This window comes from Coregonus lavaretus (assembly GCF_964263955.1).
Source record: "Coregonus lavaretus genome assembly, contig: HAP1_SCAFFOLD_5379, whole genome shotgun sequence".
Classification (NCBI taxonomy): Eukaryota; Metazoa; Chordata; class Actinopteri; order Salmoniformes; family Salmonidae; genus Coregonus; species Coregonus lavaretus.
In genome coordinates this window covers 1,882-27,500 of record NW_028156636.1, presented here as the reverse complement: position 1 = coordinate 27,500, position 25,619 = coordinate 1,882, and the positions used below count along the sequence as shown (strand labels likewise).

The 25,619-nt window shown below is 44.0% G+C and overlaps 1 protein-coding gene across 1 annotated transcript in view; it reads left to right on the top strand.

Annotated features, from left to right (window-relative positions):
- Positions 1–24,992, top strand: part of LOC311126133 (dynein axonemal heavy chain 6-like) — a gene marked incomplete at both ends in the record, with an annotated part of 38,057 nt that extends 13,065 nt beyond the window's left edge. Inside the window, 17 exons of the mRNA XM_084200146.1 lie at positions 740–847; positions 1,127–1,253; positions 2,608–2,820; positions 7,221–7,442; positions 7,612–7,734; positions 8,458–8,640; positions 9,050–9,193; positions 14,006–14,227; positions 14,568–14,715; positions 18,187–18,344; positions 19,271–19,402; positions 20,764–20,935; positions 21,610–21,756; positions 22,234–22,307; positions 22,772–22,926; positions 24,266–24,497; positions 24,840–24,992. Coding sequence (XP_084056272.1) covers positions 740–847; positions 1,127–1,253; positions 2,608–2,820; positions 7,221–7,442; positions 7,612–7,734; positions 8,458–8,640; positions 9,050–9,193; positions 14,006–14,227; positions 14,568–14,715; positions 18,187–18,344; positions 19,271–19,402; positions 20,764–20,935; positions 21,610–21,756; positions 22,234–22,307; positions 22,772–22,926; positions 24,266–24,497; positions 24,840–24,992 — 2,713 coding nt within the window. The remainder of the gene's footprint in view (positions 1–739; positions 848–1,126; positions 1,254–2,607; positions 2,821–7,220; positions 7,443–7,611; positions 7,735–8,457; positions 8,641–9,049; positions 9,194–14,005; positions 14,228–14,567; positions 14,716–18,186; positions 18,345–19,270; positions 19,403–20,763; positions 20,936–21,609; positions 21,757–22,233; positions 22,308–22,771; positions 22,927–24,265; positions 24,498–24,839) is intronic.
- Between the last annotated feature and the right edge of the window lie 627 nt (positions 24,993–25,619).

Here is a 25,619-nt window from a genome sequence, read left to right as displayed (position 1 = left end):
TTAGCAAAGACAACAACCTCCAACCAAGCTGTCTGTGTCTGCATGTGTGTTTGTGTGTAACAGAGAGATGGTGAGTGTGTTTAAAGTGATGGATTCAGTTCGGACCCCCTGGTTCGATTCCAGGCTGTATCACAACCGGCCGTGATTGGGAGTCCCATAGGGCAGCGCACAATTGGCCCAGCGTCGTCCGGGTTTGGCCGGTGTAGGCCGTCAATGTAAATAAGAATTTGTTCTTAACTGACTTGCCTAGTTAAATAAAGGTTAAATAAAATAAAAAGACGTCCCAGTGATGTATTCAGTTTAGTGACCTTTAGAAGTCCCAATGATGTATTCAGTTCAGTGACCTTTAGACGTCCCAGTGATGTATTCAGTTCAGTGACCTTTAGACGTCCCAGTGATGTATTCAGTTCAGTGACCTTTAGATGTCCCAGTGATGTATTCAGTTCAGTGGCCTTTGGACGATTCCAAATTGAAGTCAGTCAATTCAGGAAGTGATTTAAAGTTCATATTCAAATACGTTTGAAATACCGTAAATAGCTTATCCTTTTCATTGTATTGAAAATTCATTGAAAAAAGATGTGATTTTGACAACAAATCGAATTGACCCTAACCATGTTCGCTACAACTTTCAAACATGCAATGTCTCTGAAGAGAGAGGGACCCCCACATTTATAGAGAATGTATTGCGTGTGTGTGTGTGTGTGTGTGTGTGTGTGTGTGTGTGTGTGACCCCCTGCAGGTCTCTGAAAAGAGAGAACCCCCACCTGAGTGAAGACGTGGTTCTGATCAGGGCTCTGAGAGACTCCAATCTGCCCAAGTTCCTCACAGACGACGCGGCGCTCTTTGGGTGAGAGAACACACACAGACCCTGACACACACACACACACACACACACACACACACACACACACACACACAGAGAGAGAGAGATAAACCAATGGTGTCCCAGAGCTAATGAATGCTACAGCGCTATGGTGAAGAATAGAACATTCCACTGTTATACTTTCATGATGCCTTAGTGCAGACTGACGTGTGTGTTTGTCCGTATGACGGCTCTGTTGTGTGTCCGTGTGTGTGTGACGTCTGTGTATGACAGCTCTGTGTGTTTGTGTGTTCTCTGCTCTAGTGGCATCATGTCTGACCTGTTCCCTGGCGTGTCCATCCCTGAACATGACTATGGTGTTCTCCAAACCACCATCCTGGAGTCTCTAGTAAAACGCAACCTGCAGCCCCTACCCAGCATGACCAACAAGGTACTGACTGACTGACCGACCCTACCCAGCATGACCAACAAGGTACTGACTGACTGAACCTACCCAGCATGACCAACAAGGTACTGACTGACTGACCGACCCTACCCAGCATGACCAACAAGGTACTGACTGACTGACCGACCCTACCCAGCATGACCAACAAGGTACTGACTGACCCTACCCAGCATGACCAACAAGGTACTGACTGACCCTACCCAGCATGACCAACAAGGTACTGACTGACTGATCCTACCCAGCATGACCAACAAGGTACTGACTGACTGACTGACACTACCCAGCATGACCAACAAGGTACTGACTGACTGACCCTACCCAGCGTGACCAGTAAGGTACTGACTGACCCTACCCAGCATGACCAACAAGGTACTGACTGACCCTACCCAGCATGACCAACAAGGTACTGACTGACCCTACCCAGCGTGACCAGTAAGGTACTGACTGACCCTACCCAGCATGACCAACAAGGTACTGACTGACCCTACCCAGCATGACCAACAAGGTACTGACTGACCCTACCCAGCGTGACCAGTAAGGTACTGACTGACCCTACCCAGCATGACCAACAAGGTACTGACTGACCCTACCCAGCATGACCAACAAGGTACTGACTGACCCTACCCAGCATGACCAACAAGGTACTGACTGACCCTACCCAGCATGACCAACACGGTACTGATTGACCCTACCCAGCATGACCAACAAGGTACCGACTGACTGACCCTACCCAGCATGACCAACAAGGTACTGACTGACTGACCCTACCCAGCATGACCAACAAGGTACTGACTGACCCTACCCAGCATGACCAACAAGGTACTGACTGACCCTACCCAGCATGACCAACAAGGTACTGACTGACCCTACCCAGCATGACCAACAAGGTACTGACTGACTCTACCCAGCATGACCAACAAGGTACTGACTGACTGACCCAACCCAGCATGACCAACAAGGTACTGACTGACTCTACCCAGCATGACCAACAAGGTACTGACTGACCCTACCCAGCATGACCAACAAGGTACTGACTCACTGACCTTACCCAGCATGACCAACAAGGTACTGACTGACTCTACCCAGCATGATCAACAAGGTACACATTGACTGACTGAACTTATGTATTAATTTAAGTAAACATAATGTAGGCCTCAAAGTGCTTTATATTATAAAGTTATTAATGATTGCTATGTCATTACAAATGATCAAGGGATAAACACAAATACGTAATTCAACAAAATCATTCAATTCTGTTCAGTTTGACTTGAAATGAAAATACATGATTTAGTGATGCTATATATTTGTCCATGTGGTTTTAACCCTTCCCTCCCTCCAGGTGATCCAGCTGTATGAGACCATGATGGTACGCCACGGTGTGATGTTGGTGGGTCCTACAGGAGGAGGGAAGACCACGGTCTACACCATCCTGTCTGATGCCTTAGATACCCTGTGCCAGGCTGGCCACGGGAAACACAACCCCTTCTTCCTCCCTGTCAAGACATACGTCCTCAACCCCAAATCTGTCACCATGGGAGAGCTCTACGGAGAGGTATGCCTGGCTGACAATGCATCTGTGCACTAACAGACTCACATACTGTATTTTCATATCAACCATTTGATGTCTACGATGTACTAAGTGCTTTGCTAAAGATGGATGTTAATAAAAACATATGGGCTGATTCACTTGACCCCTTCTTACTGCAGCTCTCTGCTCTACTTACTGCAGCCCTCTGCTCTACTTACTGCAGAACCACTGACCTATATTTTTTACTTGACAATTGTTTCTGCCGTTATCCCTAAGATCTGGAAAGCGGCACATGTCCTCCCCCTACATGAAGGAGGAGATCCTTCTGACTTAGATAACTACCGTCCAATTTCCAATTGATCTTGCCTTTTCAAAGTTTTAGAATCCCTGGCCAACTTTCAGCTAATAACTTTTTTAACTTTTCACTCTATTCTTAATGTGTACCAATCCGGTTTTAGACCTGGACATACAGTGCCTAGCAAAAGTATTCATCCCCCTTGGCGTTTTTCCTATTTTGTTGCATTACAACCTGTAATTTAAATTGATTTTTATTTGGATTTCATGTAATGGACATATAGAAAATAGTCCAAATTGGTGAAGTGAAATGAAAAAAATAACTTGTTTAAAAAAAAAACTAAAGAAAGAATAACGGAAAAGTGGTGCGTGCATATGTATTCACCCCCTTTACTATGAAACCCCTAAATAAGATCTGGTGCAACCAGTTACCTTCAGAAGTCACATAATTAGTTAAATAAAGTCCACCTGTGTGCAATCTAAGTGTCACGTGATCTGTCACATGATCTCAGTATATATACACCTGTTCTGAAAGGCCCCAGAGTCTGCAACACCACTTAGCAAGGGGCACCACCATGAAGACCAAGGAGCTCTCCAAACAGGTCAAAGACAAAGTTGTGGAGAAGTACAGATCAGGGTTGGGTTATAAAATATATTAAAAACTTTGAACATCCCACGGAGCACCATTACATCCATTATTAAAAAATGGAAAGAATATGGCACCAAAACAAACCTCCCAAGAGAGGGCCGCCCACCAAAACTCACGGACCAGGCAAGGAGGGCATTAATCAGAGAGGCAACAAAGAGATCAAAGATAACCGTGAAGGAGCTGCAAAGCTCCACAGCGGAGATTGGAGTATCTGTCCATAGGACCACTTTAAGCAGGACAATGACCCTAAGCATACTGCTAAAGCAACACTAGAGTGGTTTAAGGGGAAACATTTAAATGTCTTGGAATGGCCTAGTCAAAGCCCAGACCACAATCCAATTGAGAATTTGTGGTATGTCTTAAAGATTGCTGTACACCAGCGGAACCCATCCAACTTGAAGGAGCTGGAGCAGTTTAGCCCTGAAGAATGGGCAAAAATCCCAGTTGCTAGATGTGCCAAGCTTATAGAGACATACCGTAAGAGACTTGCAGCTGTAATTGCTGCAAAAGGTGGATCTACAAAGTATTGACTTTGGGGGGGGGGGGTGAATAGTTATGCACGCTCAAGTTTTCTGTTGTTTTTCAATCTTATTTCTTGTTTGTTTCACAATAAAACATATTTTTCATCTTCGAAGTGGTAGGCATGTTGTGTAAATCAAATGATAACCCCAAAAAAATAATTTTAATTCCAGGGAAGGTAAGGCAACAAAATAGGAAAAATGCCAAGGTGGGTGAATACTTTCAGCTGCTACACTTGTTTTAGAGGATGTGTTAAAGGCCTTTGACACTGTTAACCATCATTCAAAGGTTGACTGAAATAGGCCTGGATGAGGCTTCTTGCAAGTGGCTTGAGAATTATCTGTCAGACAGGACTCAATGCATGATTTCTGATCATCAAATCAAATGTATTTTTAAAGCCCTTTTTACATCAGCAGATGTTACAAAGTGCATATACAGAAACCCAGCCTTAAACCCCAAACAGCAAGCAATGCAGATGTAAAAACACGATGGTGTTAAGTCTAGTTTTCTGGATGTTAAAAAAGGTGTACAACAGGGGTCGGTACTGGGACCTGTTCTCTTTACTGTTTCTGTAAATAATATTGGTCTATCTGTTAACATTTGCAATAGTCATCTGTATGCAGACGACAGTGTCATGTATGCCATTGCCCCAACTGTTGACCAGGCTATGTTAGAGCAGCAATCTGACCTCGTTACCTTACAGAAAGCCCTGGTTTAAAACTTGTACTTAATGTGGCCAAGACTAAATATACAGTGGGGGAAAAAAGTATTTAGTCAGCCACCAATTGTGCAAGTTCTCCCACTTAAAAAGATGAGAGAGGCCTGTAATTTTCATCATAGGTACACGTCAACTATGACAGACAAAATTAGAAGAAAAAAATCCAGAAAATCACATTGTAGGATTTTTTATGAATTTATTTGCAAATTATGGTGGAAAATAAGTATTTGGTCACCTACAAACAAGCAAGATTTCTGGCTCTCACAGACCTGTAACTTCTTCTTTAAGAGGCTCCTCTGTCCTCCACTCGTTACCTGTATTAATGGCACATGTTTGAACTTGTTATCAGTATAAAAGACACCTGTCCACAACCTCAAACAGTCACACGCCAAACTCCACTATGGCCAAGACCAAAGAGCTGTCAAAGGACACCAGAAAAAAAATTGTAGACCTGCACCAGGCTGGGAAGACTGAATCTGCAATAGGAAAGCAGCTTGGTTTGAATAAATCAACTGTGGGAGCAATTATTAGGAAATGGAAGACATACAAGACCACTGATAATCTCCCTCGATCTGGGGCTCCACGCAAGATCTCACCCCGTGGGGTCAAAATTATCACAAGAACGGTGAGCAAAAATCCCAGAACCACACAGGGGTACCTAGTGAATGACCTGCAGAGAGCTGGGACCAAAGTAACAAAGCCTACCATCAGTAACACACTACGCCGCCAGGGACTCAAATCCTGCAGTGCCAGATGTGTCCCCCTGCTTAAGCCAGTACATGTCCAGGCCCGTCTGAAGTTTGCTAGAGTGCATTTGGATGATCCAGAAGAGGATTGGGAGAATGTCATATGGTCAGATGAAACCAAAATAGAACTTTTTGGTAAAAACTCAACTCGTCGTGTTTGGAGGACAAAGAATGCTGAGTTGCATCCAAAGAACACCATACCTACTGTGAAGCATGGGGGTGGAAACATCATGCTTTGGGGCTGTTTTTCTGCAAAGGGACCAGGACGACTGATCCGTGTAAAGGAAAGAATGAATGGGGCCATGTATCGTGAGATTTTGAGTGAAAACCTCCTTCCATCAGCAAGGGCATTGAAGATGAAACGTGGCTGGGTCTTTCAGCATGACAATGATCCCAAACACACCGCCCGGGCAACGAAGGAGTGGCTTCGTAAGAAGCATTTCAAGGTCCTGGAGTGGCCTAGCCAGTCTCCAGATCTCAACCCCATAGAAAATCTTTGGAGGGAGTTGAAAGTCCGTGTTGCCCAGCGACAGCCCCAAAACATCACTGCTCTAGAGGAGATCTGCATGGAGGAATGGGCCAAAATACCAGCAACAGTGTGTGAAAACCTTGTGAAGACTTACAGAAAACGTTTGACCTGTGCCATTGCCAACAAAGGGTATATAACAAAGTATTGAGAAACTTTTGTTATTGACCAAATACATATTTTCCACCATAATTTGCAAATAAATTCATTAAAAATCCTACAATGTGATTTTCTGGAGAAAAAAAATCTCATTTTGTCTGTCATAGTTGACGTGTACCTATGATGAAAATTACAGGCCTCTCTCATCTTTTTAAGTGGGAGAACTTGCACAATTGGTGGCTGACTAAATACTTTTTTCCCCCACTGTATGTTCAGTAATTCTCGCAAAAATGCTTTAGATGAACTACATATTTATTCATTGGATGGTTCTCCCATCAATCGGGTTCCCACCTATAAATATCTGGGCATTTGTATTGACAAAGACTTAATGTTTAAAAAACATATGGATGAGCTAGTTAAAAAGCTAAGATTTAAAGTGGGCTTCTTTTTTTCGAACTAATATAGATATTACCTCTCCCTAAATAGCAGGAAGCTTTCCTGACAGTTCTTGACTATGGTCATGTTTTATTGGTAATTTCAGTTTTTCTTCCTGTTTGTGAGAAAGTGTTTGTACTCAGGGCACCATTGGGAATGAGACCCTGGTCTCAATTGGGCTTCCCTGAATAAATTAAAGTTAATCAAAAAAATATCATTGTCTATAAATAAATCTATCCATAAACAGTCAGTTGATATGTTAACAGTTAACCATCCAATTAATTAATGTACCTATTAGTTCAATCAATGTATCCCTCGTTCATTTGCTCACTCGTTTGCTCACTTACTCGCTATTGGTTTTTACCAATTTATATATACAAACATATGTCACAAAGTGCATAACATGAACCCCTAACCCCTGACCCCTGACCCCTACAGGTGAACATATTGACCCTGGAGTGGCGTGACGGCCTGATGGCGCTCAGCGTGCGAGCGGCCTGCAACGACACCAGCGATGACCACAAGTGGATCGTGTCGGACGGTCCGGTGGACGCGCTGTGGATCGAGAACATGAACACGGTCCTGGACGACAACAAGATGCTGTGTCTGGCCAACAGCGAACGCATCAAACTGACCCCATCTATACACATGGTGTTTGAGGTCAGAGAGGGGTCAGGGAATAGAAGTCCCTCTTCATTGCATTCTAGCGTTGCTCACAAGTGGGACAATCACTATGGACTTCTTTGACATGAACAGATAATAGTGACATGTTAAAAATCCAGACTTGGTACATTTTCTGCAACCTTTGTGTTGTTTGTGTGTGTGTCAGGTCCAGGACCTGTCGGTGGCGTCCCCAGCCACAGTGAGTCGCTGTGGGATGGTCTATATCGACTCTGACGAACTCAAGTGGATGCCCTACGTCCAGACATGGATCACTGGCCTGGCTAAAAAGGTGATTTCCCATTCTTCTTAGCATGGTCCAGACCTGGATCACTGGCCTGACTAACAAGGAGATTTCCTGCGCTGGTCACATCTCTACTCTATCAGAATATACATCTACCATGTCTTCATAATCTCTGTAGAAGTAGCTGTGGGCTCAGTCAAGCCTGTTTCCCATTGGAAATCTGTATTGTCATGGTATCATTCTGTCCTCTCTCTGTGTGAAGATCACAGAGAATGTCTAGCGTCTCAGACCAAAGGCTGAGGTGTATCTAACTAGATAGATGGCTAGAATGGTGCTCCAAGCATCATAAACATCGACCACAACAAGCCATCTAAGATCATCATGTGACCCGTCAGCTCTAACCTTTACAGAATCTCTCTTGCATCATCAGAGGAGGATCCTGTGAACTTTCCCTGTCTTTATGATAACTACATCTTTAAATGGTTTTATGTCCTCCCTCGTACTGCTGCTGTTGTTTCTGATGTTATAGCTGACCGATGACAGAGACCTACAGTGTTGTCAGAGATGGGTTTTATCTTGATAACTCATTCTCTGTTGATTGGTTGACATGGATCTTTATCTCAATTCAAAAGCCAATTTTTACCTGGTTTTCATTGATGTCCTGATCATACATTTAAATGTCTCTGCTTCTCTGCTCTCTCTGTCACTGTCTCCCTCTCCCCCTCTCCCTCCATTCCCTCCCTCCCTCCCTCCCCCCACCCCCTCCTCTAGCTCCCCGAGGCGGTGTGTGTGTACCTGTTGGCGTTGTTTGAGCAGTACGTGGAGAAGGGTCTTCAGTTTGTGTGGAAGCGTTGTGTCCAGGCCATGGGCCAGGTGGACATCAGTAAGGTCACTACCCTCTGCTGCCTGCTGGAGGCGCTGCTGCTGGGAGAGGGAAGACCAGACCTCAAGATGGTAGGCTAAATGTTACCAGAACACAGCATGACCACAACTACATATCAACCAGTCATTATACAGATGTATAGCTCCATCTCCAACCCATGTCATGTGACCTGGTTTCATCTTGACATTACTCTTTTGAAGTCTGAAAACGTCTGACATAGCGTTTTTTTGATGTTGAGTGAAATGTCCCTTTAACCTAACACTGACCACAACCTTTGATACTGAATATCGACCACACATCAACCACAACCAAATGCTCATCAGTGTTTACAGGGACGTGGCGAGCATTCAAACCTTTTTGTTTTTGATACCACACACACACACACTCACAAGCACTCTTCTTTCCCCGTGTGTGTGTGTGTGTGTGTGTGTGTGTGTGTGTGTGTGTGTGTGTGTGTGTGTGTGTCTGTGTGTGTTCCAGGAGCCTAAGCACCTGAACAGTGTGTTGTGTCAGACGTTTGTATTCTGCTACCTGTGGTCTGTGGGGGGTAACCTGGCTGACAGCCACTGGGATGCCTTCGACAGCTTCGTCAGACAACAGTTTGAAGACAATAATGATGCCAAGGTTAGTAGGGCCTTCATCACCATCATCACCATCACCATCACCATCATCATCACCATCATCATTATTATAGTCAGAATTATAATCATCATCATTATAATCAGAATTATAATCATCATCATTATAATCAGAATTATATAATCATCATCATTATAGTCAGAATTATAATCATCATCATTATAATCAGAATTATAATCATCATCATTATAGTCAGAATTATAATCATTATCATTATAGTCAGAATTATAATCATCATCATTATAGTCAGAATCATCATCATCATCATTATAGTATCATCTACACCATATCATGCGTACCACACAGAGACACACACACTATATACTGTTTTATATTCCATACCATCAGAAGACTACATTTAAAAAACCAGACCAGTTCAAAGCGTTATCTATTACCAGGGTCCAACATAACCTGCCCTGGCTGCCATACATATTACTGAAGGCCAACACTCCTCGCCAGGCGCTAGCTAGCATTAGCATGCTACAGAGGTGTGACTACGGAATGGGGATTCTGTCCTATTTGCTTCGAAGGTTAGATTTTCTTATCTGAAATGCCATGGGCAATAACTAGGACCAGACTTTCTGCCAGGCTAGAATTTTCTCTTAAACCGAACTGAACCCGAGAACCAACTTCCCTCGTTAAAAATGGCATATGTGGCATCGATATAAGTCAGAAACATTTATTCCAGTGCCAAAATTGTAGGTTAATTTGGTCATGAAGTCAGTATCGTCCAAAACAGAGTTTTGTGAGATTTGTGTACAAGAGTTCGTCATGACTTACTTGAGGGTTGGGTTTTTAGACAATGCCCACTACCACAGGATAAACAGCTGTGGTGATTGCGGTCTATCCAATCGTACGGCAGAACACACAGACAGTGAGACAGACCTGCCCAGTAGCACAACATGTCGTACATTTTTCAACTTGCGAAATACTGCACCAAACCCCTTAGCTAGATGTATTGAGAAATATCCTACTGCACCAAACACCTTAGCTAGATGTATTGGGAAATATCCTACTGCACGAAACACCTTAGCTAGATGTATTGGGAAATAGTCTACTGCACCAAACCCCTTAGCTAGATGTATTGAGAAATATTCTACTGCACCAAACACCTTAGCTAGATGTATTGAGAAATATACTACTGCACCAAACACCTTAGCTAGATATATTGGTAAAAGGCTACTGCACCAAACACCTTAGCTAGATGTATTGAGAAATATTACCTACTGCACCAAACACCTTAGCTAGATGCGACTAAAAGCTCCTTGGCAGAAACTTCAAAATTAATGACAGATTTCTTGAGTTATCTTAGATTCATTCTGACTATTTTTAGGAAGTGATACTGGCTTTGTTCCTATGGTGTCTCATGGGGGACAAACATCAGTAACTGCCACATCGAACCACACCTCCAAGACTGAAATTGTTCTTAATGAGCAACAGAAAACAACATGCTGAGTCAGTGCGTTCAGTCGCTCTTTAAGTCCTCTGAAAGGGTTTCAAATCAAATATAGGCCTTACCTGTGGAATCACTTCAATCTCTAGACTGCTACCAAATATGAATATCTGATGACGATTGATACCATTTGAATGTATTCCGTGTTTTTAAACAATTGGATATATGTAACAAAAAGACATGCTATGAAGGCATGCCGTTTTAGTAGATGGATATGGAGATATGGAAACATCTCTAAAGGTATCAGTGGGAAAACCTCTGTCTGTCCCCTTAGCAATAAGGACAGCAGGTGACAGGCTGGAAGAGTAGTAGATTTCATGGATCTGCAGAGGACTTTCATTGTATTTCATCATGCGATCAATGGAGACTATGGTTGCCATTGGTTGGTATCACAGTATTGATATCCAATAGGAACTCTCTACTTTCTTCTTCTAGAAGTGTCTCCTGGGTTGTAACAGTGTAATGATGGATATCATGTTTTATTCCTTGAGTCTATGGAGCAGTAGAATATGCATCATTTACCTGTGAGAGAGTGTGTGGAAGAAAAGATGGAGGCTGAATGTGTTACGCTCCATAACTAACTGGGATGATTTGTCTGTGAGGATCTTAACATGCACGCACACATGCACTCACGCCCCCAGACACCAAAACAAGGCTGGTGAAGTCTGTCTCTGGAGATAACTAATGTGCAGCTCAGAGAACCTGAGGCAACTGTCGCTCTGACAACTGTGGAGTTATGGGCCATTATGGACACATTCATATTCCTGTCTAATGTGGAGTTAGGGCCATTATGTACCTATTCATATTCCTGTCTACTGTGGAGTTATGGGCCATTATGTACCCATTCATATTCCTGTCTACTGTGGAGTTATGGGTCATTATGTACACATTCATATTCCTGTTTACAATGGAGTTAGGGCCATTATGTACCCATTCATATTCCTGTCTACTGTGGAGTTAGGGCCATTATGTACACATTCATATACCTGTCTACTGTGGAGTTAGGGCCATTATGTACCTATTCATATTCCTGTCTACTGTGGAGTTATGGGCCATTATGTACCCATTCATATTCCTGTCTAATGTGGAGTTAGGGCCATTATGTACCCATTCATATTCCTGTCTGCTGTGGAGTTATGGGCCATTATGGACACATTCATATTCCTGTCTACTGTGGAGTTATGGGTCATTATGTTCACATTCATATTCCTGTTTACAATGGAGTTAGGGCCATTATGTACCCATTCATATTCCTGTCTACTGTGGAGTTAGGGCCATTATGTACACATTCATATACCTGTCTACTGTGGAGTTAGGGCCATTATGTACCTATTCATATTCCTGTCTACTGTGGAGTTATGGGCCATTATGTACCCATTCATATTCCTGTCTGCTGTGGAGTTATGGGCCATTATGGACACATTCATATTCCTGTCTACTGTGGAGTTATGGGTCATTATGTTCACATTCATATTCCTGTTTACAATGGAGTTAGGGCCATTATGTAACCATTCATATTCCTGTCTACTGTGGAGTTAGGGCCATTATGTACACATTCATATACCTGTCTACTGTGGAGTTAGGGCCATTATGTACCTATTCATATTCCTGTCTACTGTGGAGTTATGGGCCATTATGTACCCATTCATATTCCTGTCTGCTGTGGAGTTATGGGCCATTATGGACACATTCATATTCCTGTCTACTGTGGAGTTATGGGTCATTATGTTCACATTCATATTCCTGTTTACAATGGAGTTAGGGCCATTATGTACCCATTCATATTCCTGTCTACTGTGGAGTTATGGGTCATTATGTACCTATTCATATTCCTGTTTACTATGGAGTTATGGGGCATTATGTACACATTTATATTCCTGTCTACTGTGGAGTTAGGGGGCATTATGTTCACATTCATATTCCTGTTTACAATGGAGTTAGGGCCATTATGTACCCATTCATATTCCTGTCTACTGTGGAGTTATGGGTCATTATGTACCTATTCATATTCCTGTTTACTATGGAGTTATGGGGCATTATGTATACATTCATATTCCTGTCTACTGTGGAGTTAGGGGGCATTATGTCCACATTCATATACCTGTCTACTGTGGAGTTAGGGCCATTATGTACATATTCATATTCCTGTCTACTGTGGAGTTATGGGCCATTATGTACACATTCATATTCCTGTCTACTGTGGAGTTATGGGCCACTATGTACACATTCATATTCCTGTTTACATTGGAGTTAGGGCCATTATGTACCCATTCATATTCCTGTTTACAATGGAGTTAGGGCCATTATGTACACATTCATATTCCTGTCTACTGTGGAGTTAGGGCCATTATGCACACATTCATATTCCTGTCTACTGTGGAGTTAGGGGGCATTATGTACTCATTCATATTCCTGTCTACTGTGGAGTTAGGGCCATTATGTACACATTCATATTCCTGTCTACTGTGGAGTTAGGGGGCATTATGTACTCATTCATATTCCTGTCTACTGTGGAGTTAGGGCCATTATGCACACATTCATATTCCTGTCTACTGTGGAGTTATGGGTCATTATGTACTCATTCATATTCCTGTCTACTGTGGAGTTAATGCCATTATGTACCCATTCATATTCCTGTCTACTCTGGAGTTAGGGCCATTATGTACCCATTCATATTCCTGTTTACAATGGAGTTAGGGCCATTATGTACACATTCATATTCCTGTTTACTATGGAGTTAGGGGGCATTATGTACACATTTATATTCCTGTGTGTGTGTAATGAAATGTGTGCCAGTTTTTGTGCCTGCTAGCCCCGGAGTTGGCGGCTGGCTCTCGCTCACAGTAAACAAACCGCACGTACACACACACACACACCTCGAACAGCAGGACACCAAGTCCAGGGGGACAAACACAACACACAAACTCTGACACACTGCAGGGGGGAAACAGAATACAAACTCTGACACACTGCAGGGGGGAAACAGAACACAAGTACAGGGCGGTGAAAACACGGTCAACAACTAAGAGCACTGGCTTCTCCAGGCAACAGTTACCTTAACATAAAGACACACAGGCCTGCACCCTTTTAATGATGTTCTGACCACCAATCTGTTACATCCAGACATGGCTTTGTCTTTCTGCTTGAATCATGACAATTACAATATTCGAATATATTAAACATGATTACTATTAACCCCGTTAGATCTTTATGACTTAAGGACAGTAAATACAGATGTATGTTTAGGGCCTGGGTCCAAGCTTCTGTGTGTGCGAGTATATGCTAGTATGTGTAACTGTATTTGTCTATATTGTGTGTGTGTGTGTTTGTGTGTGTGTGTGTAGCTGCCCAGCTCGGGGGACCTGTGGAGTGTGTTCATGGACTTCAGCCACAAGCGTCTGGAGCCGTGGGAGAGGATCATCCCCTCCTTTAAGTACAACAAGGAACTGCCCTTCTTTGAGATGTTGGTTCCCACCACCGACACGGTGCGCTACGGCTATCTGATGGAGAAACTGTTGTCTGTAGGGCACTCTGTTCTCTTCACCGGCATCACCGGAGTAGGAAAGGTATGGTTACACACACACACCCACACACACAGACACAGACACCCACACACACACACACACACACACACACACACATACCCAGACACACACACACACACACACACACACACACACAGACTTTCAACTAGACCGCTCTGGACTGCTCCGATATATTTCAACCTTCCATATTTTTGTCCTCCACCACTGCTTCTCAGAGGCAACACTTACTAGTTTTAATAGCTGGACCTTGTGGAGAAATACACATTCATCATTGAATTAATCTCACATAACACTCACTGTTAACCCTATGCATTCCTAAGTGTTTCTTCAGTGTGTTCTCTTGTCTCTGTGTGTGTGTCAGTCTGTGGTGGCCCGTGGTCTTCTGAACAGTGTCCAGGAGAAGGGAGGCTACGTACCCGTCTACATCAACTTCTCAGCCCAGACCACCTCAGCCAGAACACAGGAGATGATCGAGTCCAAACTGGAGAAGAAGAGGAAGAACATTCTGGGTGAGAGGGAGAGAGAGGAATATTTGGATAGATACAGGGGAGGGAGGGAGGGAGGGAGGGAGAGAGGGAGAGAGGGAGAGAGGGAGAGAGACACATACATACATACATACATGAATGACTATTTGCAGGCTCTGTGAGACTCAGTGAGCATAGCCTTGCTATTGAGAAAGGCCGCCGTAGGCAGACCTGGTGCACAAGCTATGTGCACACTGCCCACAGAATGAGGTGGAAACTGAGCTGCACTTCCTGCCAAATGTATGACCATATTAGATACACATATTTCCCTCAGATTACACAGACCGACAAAGAATTAGAAAACAAATCCAATTTTGATAAACTCCCTTATCTACTGGGTGAAAAACCACAGTGTGCCATCACAGCAGCAAGATTTGTGACCTGTTGCCACAAGAAAAGGTCAACCAGTGAAGAACAAACACCATTGTAAATACAACCCATATTTATGATTATTTATTTTCCCATTTGTAATTTAACTATTTGCACATTGTTACAACACTGTATACAGTGGGGGAAAAAAGTATTTAGTCAGCCACCAATTGTGCAAGTTCTCCCACTTAAAAAGATGAGAGAGGCCTGTAATTTTCATCATAGGTACACGTCAACTATGACAGACAAAATGAGAAAAAAATATCCAGAAAATCACATTGTAGGATTTTTAATGAATTTATTTGCAAATTATGGTGGAAAATAAGTATTTGGTCAATAACAAAAGTTTCTCAATACTTTGTTTGCAATGACACAGGTCAAATGTTTTCTGTAAGTCTTCACAAGGTTTTTACACACTGTTGCTGGTATTTTGGCCCATTCCTCCATGCAGATCTCCTCTAGAGCAGTGATGTTTTGGGGCTGTCGCTGGGCAACACGGACTTTCAACTCCCTCCAAAGATTTTCTATGGGGTTGAGATCTGGAGACTGGCTAGGCCACTCCAGGACCTTGAAATGCTTCTTACGAAGCCACTCCTTCGTTGCCCGGGCAGTGTGTTTGGGATCATTGTCATGCTGAAAGACCCAGCCACGTTTCATCTTCAATGCCCTTGCTGATGGAAGGAGGTTTTCACTCAAAATCTCACGATACATGGCCCCATTCATTCTTTCCTTTATACGGATCAGTCGTCCTGGTCCCTTTGCAGAAAAACAGCCCCAAAGCATGATGTTTCCACCCCCATGCTTCACAGTAGGTATGGTGTTCTTTGGATGCAACTCAGCATTCTTTGTCCTCCAAACACGACGAGTTGAGTTTTTACCAAAAAGTTATATTTTGGTTTCATCTGACCATATGACATTCTCCCAATCCTCTTCTGGATCATCCAAATGCACTCTAGCAAACTTCAGACGGGCCTGGACATGTACTGGCTTAAGCAGGGGGACACGTCTTGCACTGCAGGATTTGAGTCCCTGGCGGCGTAGTGTGTTACTGATGGTAGGCTTTGTTACTTTGGTCCCAGCTCTCTGCAGGTCATTCACTAGGTCCCCCCGTGTGGTTCTGGGATTTTTGCTCACTGTTCTTGTGATCATTTTGACCCCACGGGGTGAGATCTTGCGTGGAGCCCCAGATCGAGGGAGATTATCAGTGGTCTTGTATGTCTTCCATTTCCTAATAATTGCTCCCACAGTTGATTTCTTCAAACCAAGCTGCTTACCTATTGCAGATTCAGTCTTCCCAGCCTGGTGCAGGTCTACAATTTTGTTTCTGGTGTCCTTTAACAGCTATTTGGTCTTGGCCATAGTGGAGTTTGGAGTGTGACTGTTTGAGGTTGTGGACAGGTGTCTTTTATACTGATAACAAGTTCAAACAGGTGACATTAATACAGGTAACGAGTGGAGGACAGAGGAGCCTCTTAAAGAAGAAGTTACAGGTCTGTGAGAGCCAGAAATCTTGCTTGTTTGTAGGTGACCAAATACTTATTTCCCACCATAATTTGCAAATAAATTCATTAAAAATCCTACAATGTGATTTCCTGGAAAAAAAAATCTCAATTTGTCTGTCATAGTTGACGTGTACCTATTATGAAAATTACAGGCCTCTCTCATCTTTTTAAGTGGGAGAACTTGCACAATTGGTGGCTGACTAAATACTTTTTTCCCCCACTGTATATACATAATATGACATTTGAAATGTCTTTATTCTTTTGAAACTTCTGAGTGTAATGTTTACTGTTAATATTTATTGTTTATTTCACTTTTGTTTATTATCTACTTCACTTGCTTTGGCAATGTTAACATACGTTTCCCATGCCAATACAGCCCTTAAATTGAATTGAAATTGAGAGACAGAGAGAGAGAGAGATATTGTAGGCATCCTAGCACAACATGGTTGTTCTACATCACCCAGACAATGGTACAGATCAGTGGTAAATCACATGAACTGATAGGCCTACTTAGTGAAGTGTTAGTAATGGCATCCCTTCCCCTCTTTCTTCCATACCTCCCTCCCTCCTTATACCTCTACTTCCATACCTCCCTCCCTCCTTATACCTCTACTTCCTTACCTCCCTCCCTCCTTATACCTCTACTTCCTTACCTCCCTCCCTCCTTATATCTCTACTTCCATACCTCCCTCCCTCCTTATATCTCTACTTCCATACCTCCCTCCCTCCTTATATCTCTACTTCCATACCTCCCTCCCTCCTTATATCTCTACTTCCTTACCTCCTTCCCTCCTTATATCTCTACTTCCATACCTCCCTCCCTCCTTATATCTCTACTTCCATACCTCCCTCCCTCCCTCCTTATATCTCTACTTCCATACCTCCCTCCCTCCTTATATCTCTATTTCCTTACCTCCCTCCCTCCTTATATCTCTATTTCCTTACCTCCCTCCCTCCTTATATCTCTACTTCCATACCTCCCTCCCTCCTTATATCTCTACTTCCATACCTCCCTCCCTCCTTATATCTCTACTTCCTTACCTCCCTCCCTCCTTATATCTCTACTTCCATACCTCCCTCCCTCCTTATATCTCTACTTCCATACCTCCCTCCCTCCTTATATCTCTACTTCCATACCTCCCTCCCTCCTTATATCTCTACTTCCATACCTCCCTCCCTCCTTATATCTCTACTTCCATACCTCCCTCCCTCCCTCCTTATATCTCTACTTCCTTACATCCCTCCCTCCTTATATCTCTACTTCCTTACATCCCTCCCTCCTTATATCTCTACTTCCATACCTCTCTCCCTCCTTATATCTCTACTTCCTTACCTCCCTCCCTCCTTATACCTCTACTTCCTTACATCCCTCCCTCCTTATATCTCTACTTCCTTACCTCCCTCCCTCCTTATATCGCTACTTCCATACCTCCCTCCCTCCTTATATCTCTACTTCCATACCTCCCTCCCTCCTTATATCTCTACTTCCATACCTCCCTCCCTCCTTATATCTCTACTTCCATACCTCCCTCCCTCCTTATATCTCTACTTCCATACCTCCCTCTGTCATTGTTCTTCATCTCAGGTGCTCCTGGTAACAGAAAGATAGTGATCTTTGTGGATGATCTGAACATGCCTAAGTTGGACACCTACGGCTCACAGCCCCCCATCGAACTGCTCAGACAGTTCCAGGACTTCCACGGCTTCTACGACCGAGAGAAGTTCTTCTGGAAGGAGATCCAGGTACACACACACACACACAGTCTTGTTTAATATGTAGACAGAGTCTAGTCTCACCTTGTCTGGCCTTGAGGATATTAGGTAAAACATTCTGCTGCAGTCGTTTTTTTTAAGTCTGAGAAAAATAAGTGACTTTTTGTTCACGGTCAGTGAATACATTCACTTGTTTAGTATTCAGACAGAGGTCTGAGGTCCGTAATGTATATGTAAGATTGCAGGCCCAGGTCCAGGAGCTGATAGGGTACATTATTCTACTACAGGACAATGTGTGTGTTTTAGTCTTCTGTTACTGTTGCGAATGGTCAGCAAACGGTAATTACTTTCCGATAGCACCCAGAACATTAAAAGGTGCAATTTGTACGTATTAGGGACTAATACATCTGTGGGGGTGGCTGTGTGGGTGGCTGTGTGGGTGGATGTGTGGGTGTGGGTGGATGTGTGTGTGTGTGGGTGTGCACAAGTTAATAATTCAGAGAATCAGTTATTCTGTTTGTTGAGTTATGAATGTGTACTGGGTGTAAATGTGTTTCCACCACGTGACAGACAGACGACAGACAACCATGTCAAGACAGCCACGAGAGAGTAGTCACACAAGGTCATATGCAAACACACACACACACACACACAGGGAAACACACACACACACACACACACACACAGGGAATACAGAACCAAGGGCATGTCAATATTTTCTAATCCAAACAGGGTTTCACTCTGAAGTTTAACTCAGCTAAAAATGCTGACTCAGTTCGATGTGCTTCAAACTGAAAGTCAAATGTAATATTGATGAAAGACTGAACTGATGGAAAATATGAGAGCTGAAATACATATGAAAATGTGGTTGTAGGAATTTCTGTGCCAAATCTTCCTTTCGACCCCACTCTCCTCCTTTCCTCCCCTCTTCTCTCTCGTTCTCTTTCTCTCTGCAGGACATGACGATCGCGGCGGCCTGCGCTCCGCCAGGAGGGGGCCGTAACCCGGTGACCCCTCGTTTCATCCGCCACTTCAGCATGCTGTGTCTGCCCACCCCCTCCGAACACAGCCTCAAACAGATCTTCAATGTGGGTAACCCCTGACCTCCAACCTCTGACATCTAAACCCTGGCCTAAGAGCACAGTCTCAAACAGATCTTCATGGTCAAGAATGAACCTCCAGCCTCTCAGTTCCTAACCCTAATATGACCTTTAATCCCAGTAGCTAAACATATCTTGAAGTTCCGCTATCGCACACTCCCTTCTCCAAACCTTCAACTCTCCTCATGACCTCTCCCTCACAGCCCCCTCCCTCACAGCCCCTTAACAAGCTGTCGTAGTTTAATTACAGATCATCTCTCCTCATGACCTCTCCCTCACAGCCCCTTAACAAGCTGTGGTAGTTTAATTACAGATCAACTCTCCTCATGACCTCTCCCTCACAGCCCCTTAACAAGCTGTCGTAGTTTAATTACAGATCATCTCTCCTCATGACCTCTCCCTCACAGCCCCTTAACAAGCTGTGGTAGTTTAATTACAGATCAACTCTCCTCATGACCTCTCCCTCACAGCCCCTTAACAAGCTGTGGTAGTTTAATTACAGATCAACTCTCCTCATGACCTCTCCCTCACAGCCCCTTAACAAGCTGTGGTAGTTTAATTACAGATCATCTCTCCTCATGACCTCTCCCTCACAGCCCCTTAACAAGCTGTGGTAGTTTAATTACAGATCAACTCTCCTCATGACCTCTCCCTCACAGCCCCTTAACAAGCTGTAGTAGTTTAATTACAGATCATCTCTCCTCATGACCTCTCGCTCACAGCCCCTTAACAAGCTGTAGTAGTTTAATTACAGATCATCTCTCCTCATGACCTCTCCCTCACAGCCCCTTAACAAGCTGTGGTAGTTTAATTACAGATCATCTCTCCTCATGACCTCTCCCTCACAGCCCCTTAACAAGCTGTGGTAGTTTAATTACAGATCAACTCTCCTCATGACCTCTCCCTCACAGCCCCTTAACAAGCTGTAGTAGTTTAATTACAGATCAACTAACACTTGCTTTTCTATCCTCTTTGGGACCTAAAATTGATTTCCATTCAAAATCCTATTTTCTCTAACGCCTTAACCCCTAAACCTAACCACTAACCCCTTACCCTTATCCTAACCCTAAACCTAACCCCTAACCCCTTACCCTTATCCTAACCCCTAAACCTAGCCCTAACCCTAATTGTAACCCCTAAACCTAACCCCTAAGCTTAAAATAGCCTTTGTCGTCATGGGGTCGTGGGAAATGTCCCCACCAGGGAGAACTTGCTTTGTTTTACTGTCCTTGTGGGGTCTTTTGGGGGATTCAGGACCACACACACACACACACACACACACACACACACACACACACACACACACACACACATACGTGTGTGTTGAAACTGTCTCCCCCCCCCTCCAGGCGATCCTCAGTGGTTTCCTCAGTGAGTTCCCCCAGGCGGTGAGGTCTTCAGCAGGCAGCATCGTAGACGCAGCAGTGGAGATCTACCACCGCATGTCTGTAGACCTCCTGCCTACACCAGCCAAGTCCCACTACGTCTTCAACCTCAGGGACCTCTCCAAGTGTGTCCAGGGTGAGACACACACACACACACACACACACACACACACACACACACACACACACACACACACACACACACACACACACACTTGGGGAGAAAGTTTGTCTTTGCTTATTCACTTGTAAATGTATTAAAGTAGCTCATGGACTTAGATGCTCTTCCTTGTAGCCTGAAGTCCAGACAGAGACAGTAAGACTTCTCTACCCAGCGGCCTCACAACCATCATCAGAGCAGAGAGGCCTGAGCTAAAGTGACTACTGCTCCCTGACCCCCGCTAGGGAGTCACCATGCAGAACACACACACACACACACACACACACACACATACCAGCATTAATACTTACCCAACGCGAATAAGGCCAACCCAGCCCCCATACTTACTGAGGGCGAGCGAGGTCACATTAATGCCCTCGGCTTTCTAACAACACTAACATGGATCCTCTGGTGTGTCAGACCCATCCCTAGCATTGTATTACATAACATTTATAAAAACAGGGATTTGTCAACAACATATATTAGAGTTTTCTTACGTTTTTAATGTGCTAAGGTTCCAGGGTGAGGACCACCAAGTTGGATAATGCTTTTTTATTCTCTGGTCGTAAAAAAAAAAAAAGAAATCCATCTACCTCCTTACCTCCCTCCCTCCCTCCCTCCCTCCCTCCCTCCCTCCCTCTCTGCTCCAGGTATGTTGCAGTGTGAGCCAGGAACAGTGAGGGATCAGACAGGGATATTCCGTCTGTTCTGTCACGAGTGTCAGAGAGTGTTCCACGACCGCCTCATCAACAACGAAGACAAAACCTACTTCAACACCATCGTCTCTGAGATGGCCAGTAAGAACATAACACAGAGTTTAATAGAACTTAGACGGCCAGTAAGAACATAACACAGAGTTTAATATAACCTAGACGGCCAGTAAGAACATAACAGAGTTGAATAGAACATAGACGGCCAGTAAGAACATAACACAGAGTTTAATATAACCTAGACGGCCAGTAAGAACATAACAGAGTTTAATAGAACCTAGAAGAACAGTAAGAACATAACACAGAGTTTAATAGAACCTAGACGGCCAGTAAGAACATAACACAGAGTTGAATAGAACCTAGACGGCCAGTAAGAACATAACACAGAGTTTAATAGAACCTAGACGGCTAGTTTGAACCATCAGAGTTTTGCCTCTCACTAAGCAGTGTTTTGACACATTAAGTTTGAAAGCCATTTCAATTTCCTTGTCTAAAATGTCACACAATTGTTGAGCTATGAATAGCAACTCTTTAAATATATTTCCGTTCTTCTTTCTCTTTCAGGCAAATATTTTGGCTTCAATTTAGAACCCAATTACTTTGTGACCAAACCCATCATATTTGGAGATTTCATCAAGGTAAAATGCATTATAAGCCTATAAATCCAATCAATTTCCCAGGTGCTCAAAGCGCTTAACATTTACGGCATCCATCTACCTATCTCGCAATCCTCCCTCCCTCCCTCCCTCCCTCCACATTCCTCCCTCCCCCCTCCCTCCCTCCCTCCACATTCCTCCCTCCCCCCTCCCTCCCTCCCTCCCCATTCCTCCCTCTCTCCCTACCTGCCTCCCCATTCCTCCCTCTCTCCCTACCTCCCTCCCCATTCCTCCCTCTCTCCCTACCTCCCTCCCCATTCCTCCCTCTCTCCCTACCTGCCTCCCCATTCCTCCCTCTCTCCCTACCTGCCTCCCCATTCCTCCCTCTCTCCCTACCTCCCTCCCCATTCCTCCCTCTCTCCCTACCTCCCTCCACCTTCCTCCCTCCCTACCTCCCTCCCTCCCCATTCCTTCCTCCCTCCCTCCCCTCCTCTCCTCTCCTCTAGGTGGGAGCAGAGAAGGCAGATCGTCTGTATGAGGACCTAACAGACCCAGATAAGATCAGGGCTGTACTCCAGGACTACCTGGATGACTACAACATGACCTTCTCCAAGGAGACCAAGCTAGTCTTCTTCCAGGACGCTGTAGAACATGTCTCCAGGTGATTGTACAGTCTGATTAGCATCCTTAATGACACCCTATTCCCTATATAGTGAACTGATTAGCATCCTTAATGACACCCTATTCCCTATATAGTGAACTGATTACCGTTCTTAATGACACCCTATTAAGTTAATTTGTGGAATTTCTTTCCTTCTTAATGAGTTTGAGCCAATCATTTGTGTTGTGACAAGGTAGGGGGGTATACAGAAGATAGCCATATTTGGTAAAAGACCAAGTCCATATTATGGCAAGAACAGCTCAAATAAGCAAAGAGAAACGACAGTCCATCAGTACTTTAAGACATGAATGTCAGTCAATCCGGAAAATTTCAAGAACTTTGAACGTTTCTTCAAGTGCAGTTGCAAAAACCATCAAGCGCTATGATGAAACTGCCTCCCATGAGGACCGCCACAGGAAAGGAAGACCCAGAGTCACCTCTTCTGCAGAGGATAAGTTCATTAGAGTTACCAGCCTCAGAAATTGCAGGCCAAATAAATGCTTCACAGAGTTCAAGTAACAGACACATCTCAACATCAACTGTTCAGAGGAAACTGCTTGAATCAGACCTTCATGGTGGAATTGCTGCAAAGAAACCACTACTAAAGGACACCAATAAGAAGAACAGACTTGCTTGGGCCAAGAAACACAAGTAATGGACATTAGACCGGTGGAAATCTGTCCTTTGGTCTGATGAGTCCAAATATGAGATTTTTGGTTCCAACCGGCGTGTCTTTGTGAGACGCAGAGTAGGTGAACGGATGATCTCCCACCGTAAAGCATGGAGGAGGAGGTGTTATGGTATGGTGGTGCTTTGCTGGTGACACTTGTCAGTGATTTATTTAGAATTCAAGGCACGCTTAACCAGCATGGCTACCACAGCATTCTGCAGCGATATGCCATCCCATATGGTTTGCGCTTAGTGGGACTATCATTTGTTTTTCAGCAGGACAATGACCCAAAACACACCTCCAGGCTGTGTAAGGGCTATTTTACAAAGAAGGAGAGTGATGGAGTGCTGCATCAGATGACCTGGCCTCCACAATCACCCGACCTCAACCCAATTGAGATGGTTTGGGATGAGTTGGACCGCAGAGTGAAGGAAAAGCAGCCAACAAGTGATCAGCATATGTGGGAACTCCTTCAAGACTGTTGGAAAAGCATTCCAGGTGAAACTGGTTGAGAGAATGCCAAGAGTGTGCAATGTTTTCATCAAGGCCAACGGTGGCTACTTTGAAGAATCTAAAATCTAAAACTTTTGACTGGTACTGTATGTATTTTTATTATGCTTCAATTTGTTAAATTGCTTACTTCCTAACCCCGCCCCTCTGTTCCTATAGGATAGCGCGTATGATCCGGCAGGAGCGAGGTAACGCCCTATTGGTAGGCGTGGGGGGCACGGGGAAACAGTCACTGACGCGGCTGGCGTCCCACATGTGCGGCATGCGCTGCTTCCAGATAGAACTGAGCCGAGGTTATAACTACGACAGCTTCCATGAAGACCTGAGACGACTGTTCAAGATGGCTGGGGTGGAGGGCAAGGACATGGTGTTCCTCTTCACTGATACACAGGTAGGGGGAGAGTTTGCAAGTACAGGTGTTTGTGCATGGAGGCTATGTGATGGGTAGTTAGCAGGTTACTCCATAAAGACTGTACCAGACAGTAGTAGTTATGTAGGTTATGTGATGGGTAGTTAGCAGGTTACTCCATAAAGACTGTACCGGACAGCTAATGAAGGAGTTATGACCAGTGTATATCTGTGACCATCGGCTTGTCAAACCAACCGACTCAAGACCTCATTACCCCATTGAGCAAAAGCCAAGGCAGTAGCCCTGGAAGCTATTGCTTCAGTCTTCAGTTCTCAGGCAGGTTTCCATTACCCCCTCCATTACATGAGTATTATTGGTCATCAGATTGTGGTAGAGGAGTTCCTAGAGGACATCAACAACATGTTGAACAGTGGAGAGGTGCCCAACCTGTTTGAGAAGGATGATCTGGAGCAGGTCCTGGCTGTCACACGGCCCAGAGCCAAGGAGGCCGGTATCAACGAGGGAAACCGAGACGAGGTACAGTAGAGTACACACAGGGGCACACACACACACACACACACACACACACACACACACACACTCGCAATATAATTGTAATTACAGGACTCATCTGTAAAAGAGACCTTGGTCTCAGCATGACTCCCTGTCAAAATAAAGGTGAAATAAAATGAATACATGTGTAATATTTATGCATGTACCATTTATTAATATTTATACATTTATTTATATAAAGCTAGCTATTTATTCAAAACAAAATGTACAGTGCGTTCGGAAAGTGTTCAGACCCATTGACTTTTTCCACATTTTGTTAAATTACAGCCTCATTCTAAAATGGATTACATTGTTTTGTTTATCCCTCATCAATCTGCATACAATACCCCATAATGACAAAGCAAAAACTGTTTTTTAAAATGTTTGCAAATGTATAAAAAATTAAGTATTCTTCGGTATGACGCTATAAGCTTGGCACACCTGTATTTGGGGAGTTTCTCCCATTCTTCTCTGCAGATCCTCTCAAGCTCTGTCAGGTTGGATGGGGAGCGTCGCTGCACAGCTATTTTCAGGTCACTCCAGAGATGTTCGATTGGGTTCAAGTCAGGCTCTAGCTGGGCCACTCAAGGACATTCAGAGACTTGTCCCGAA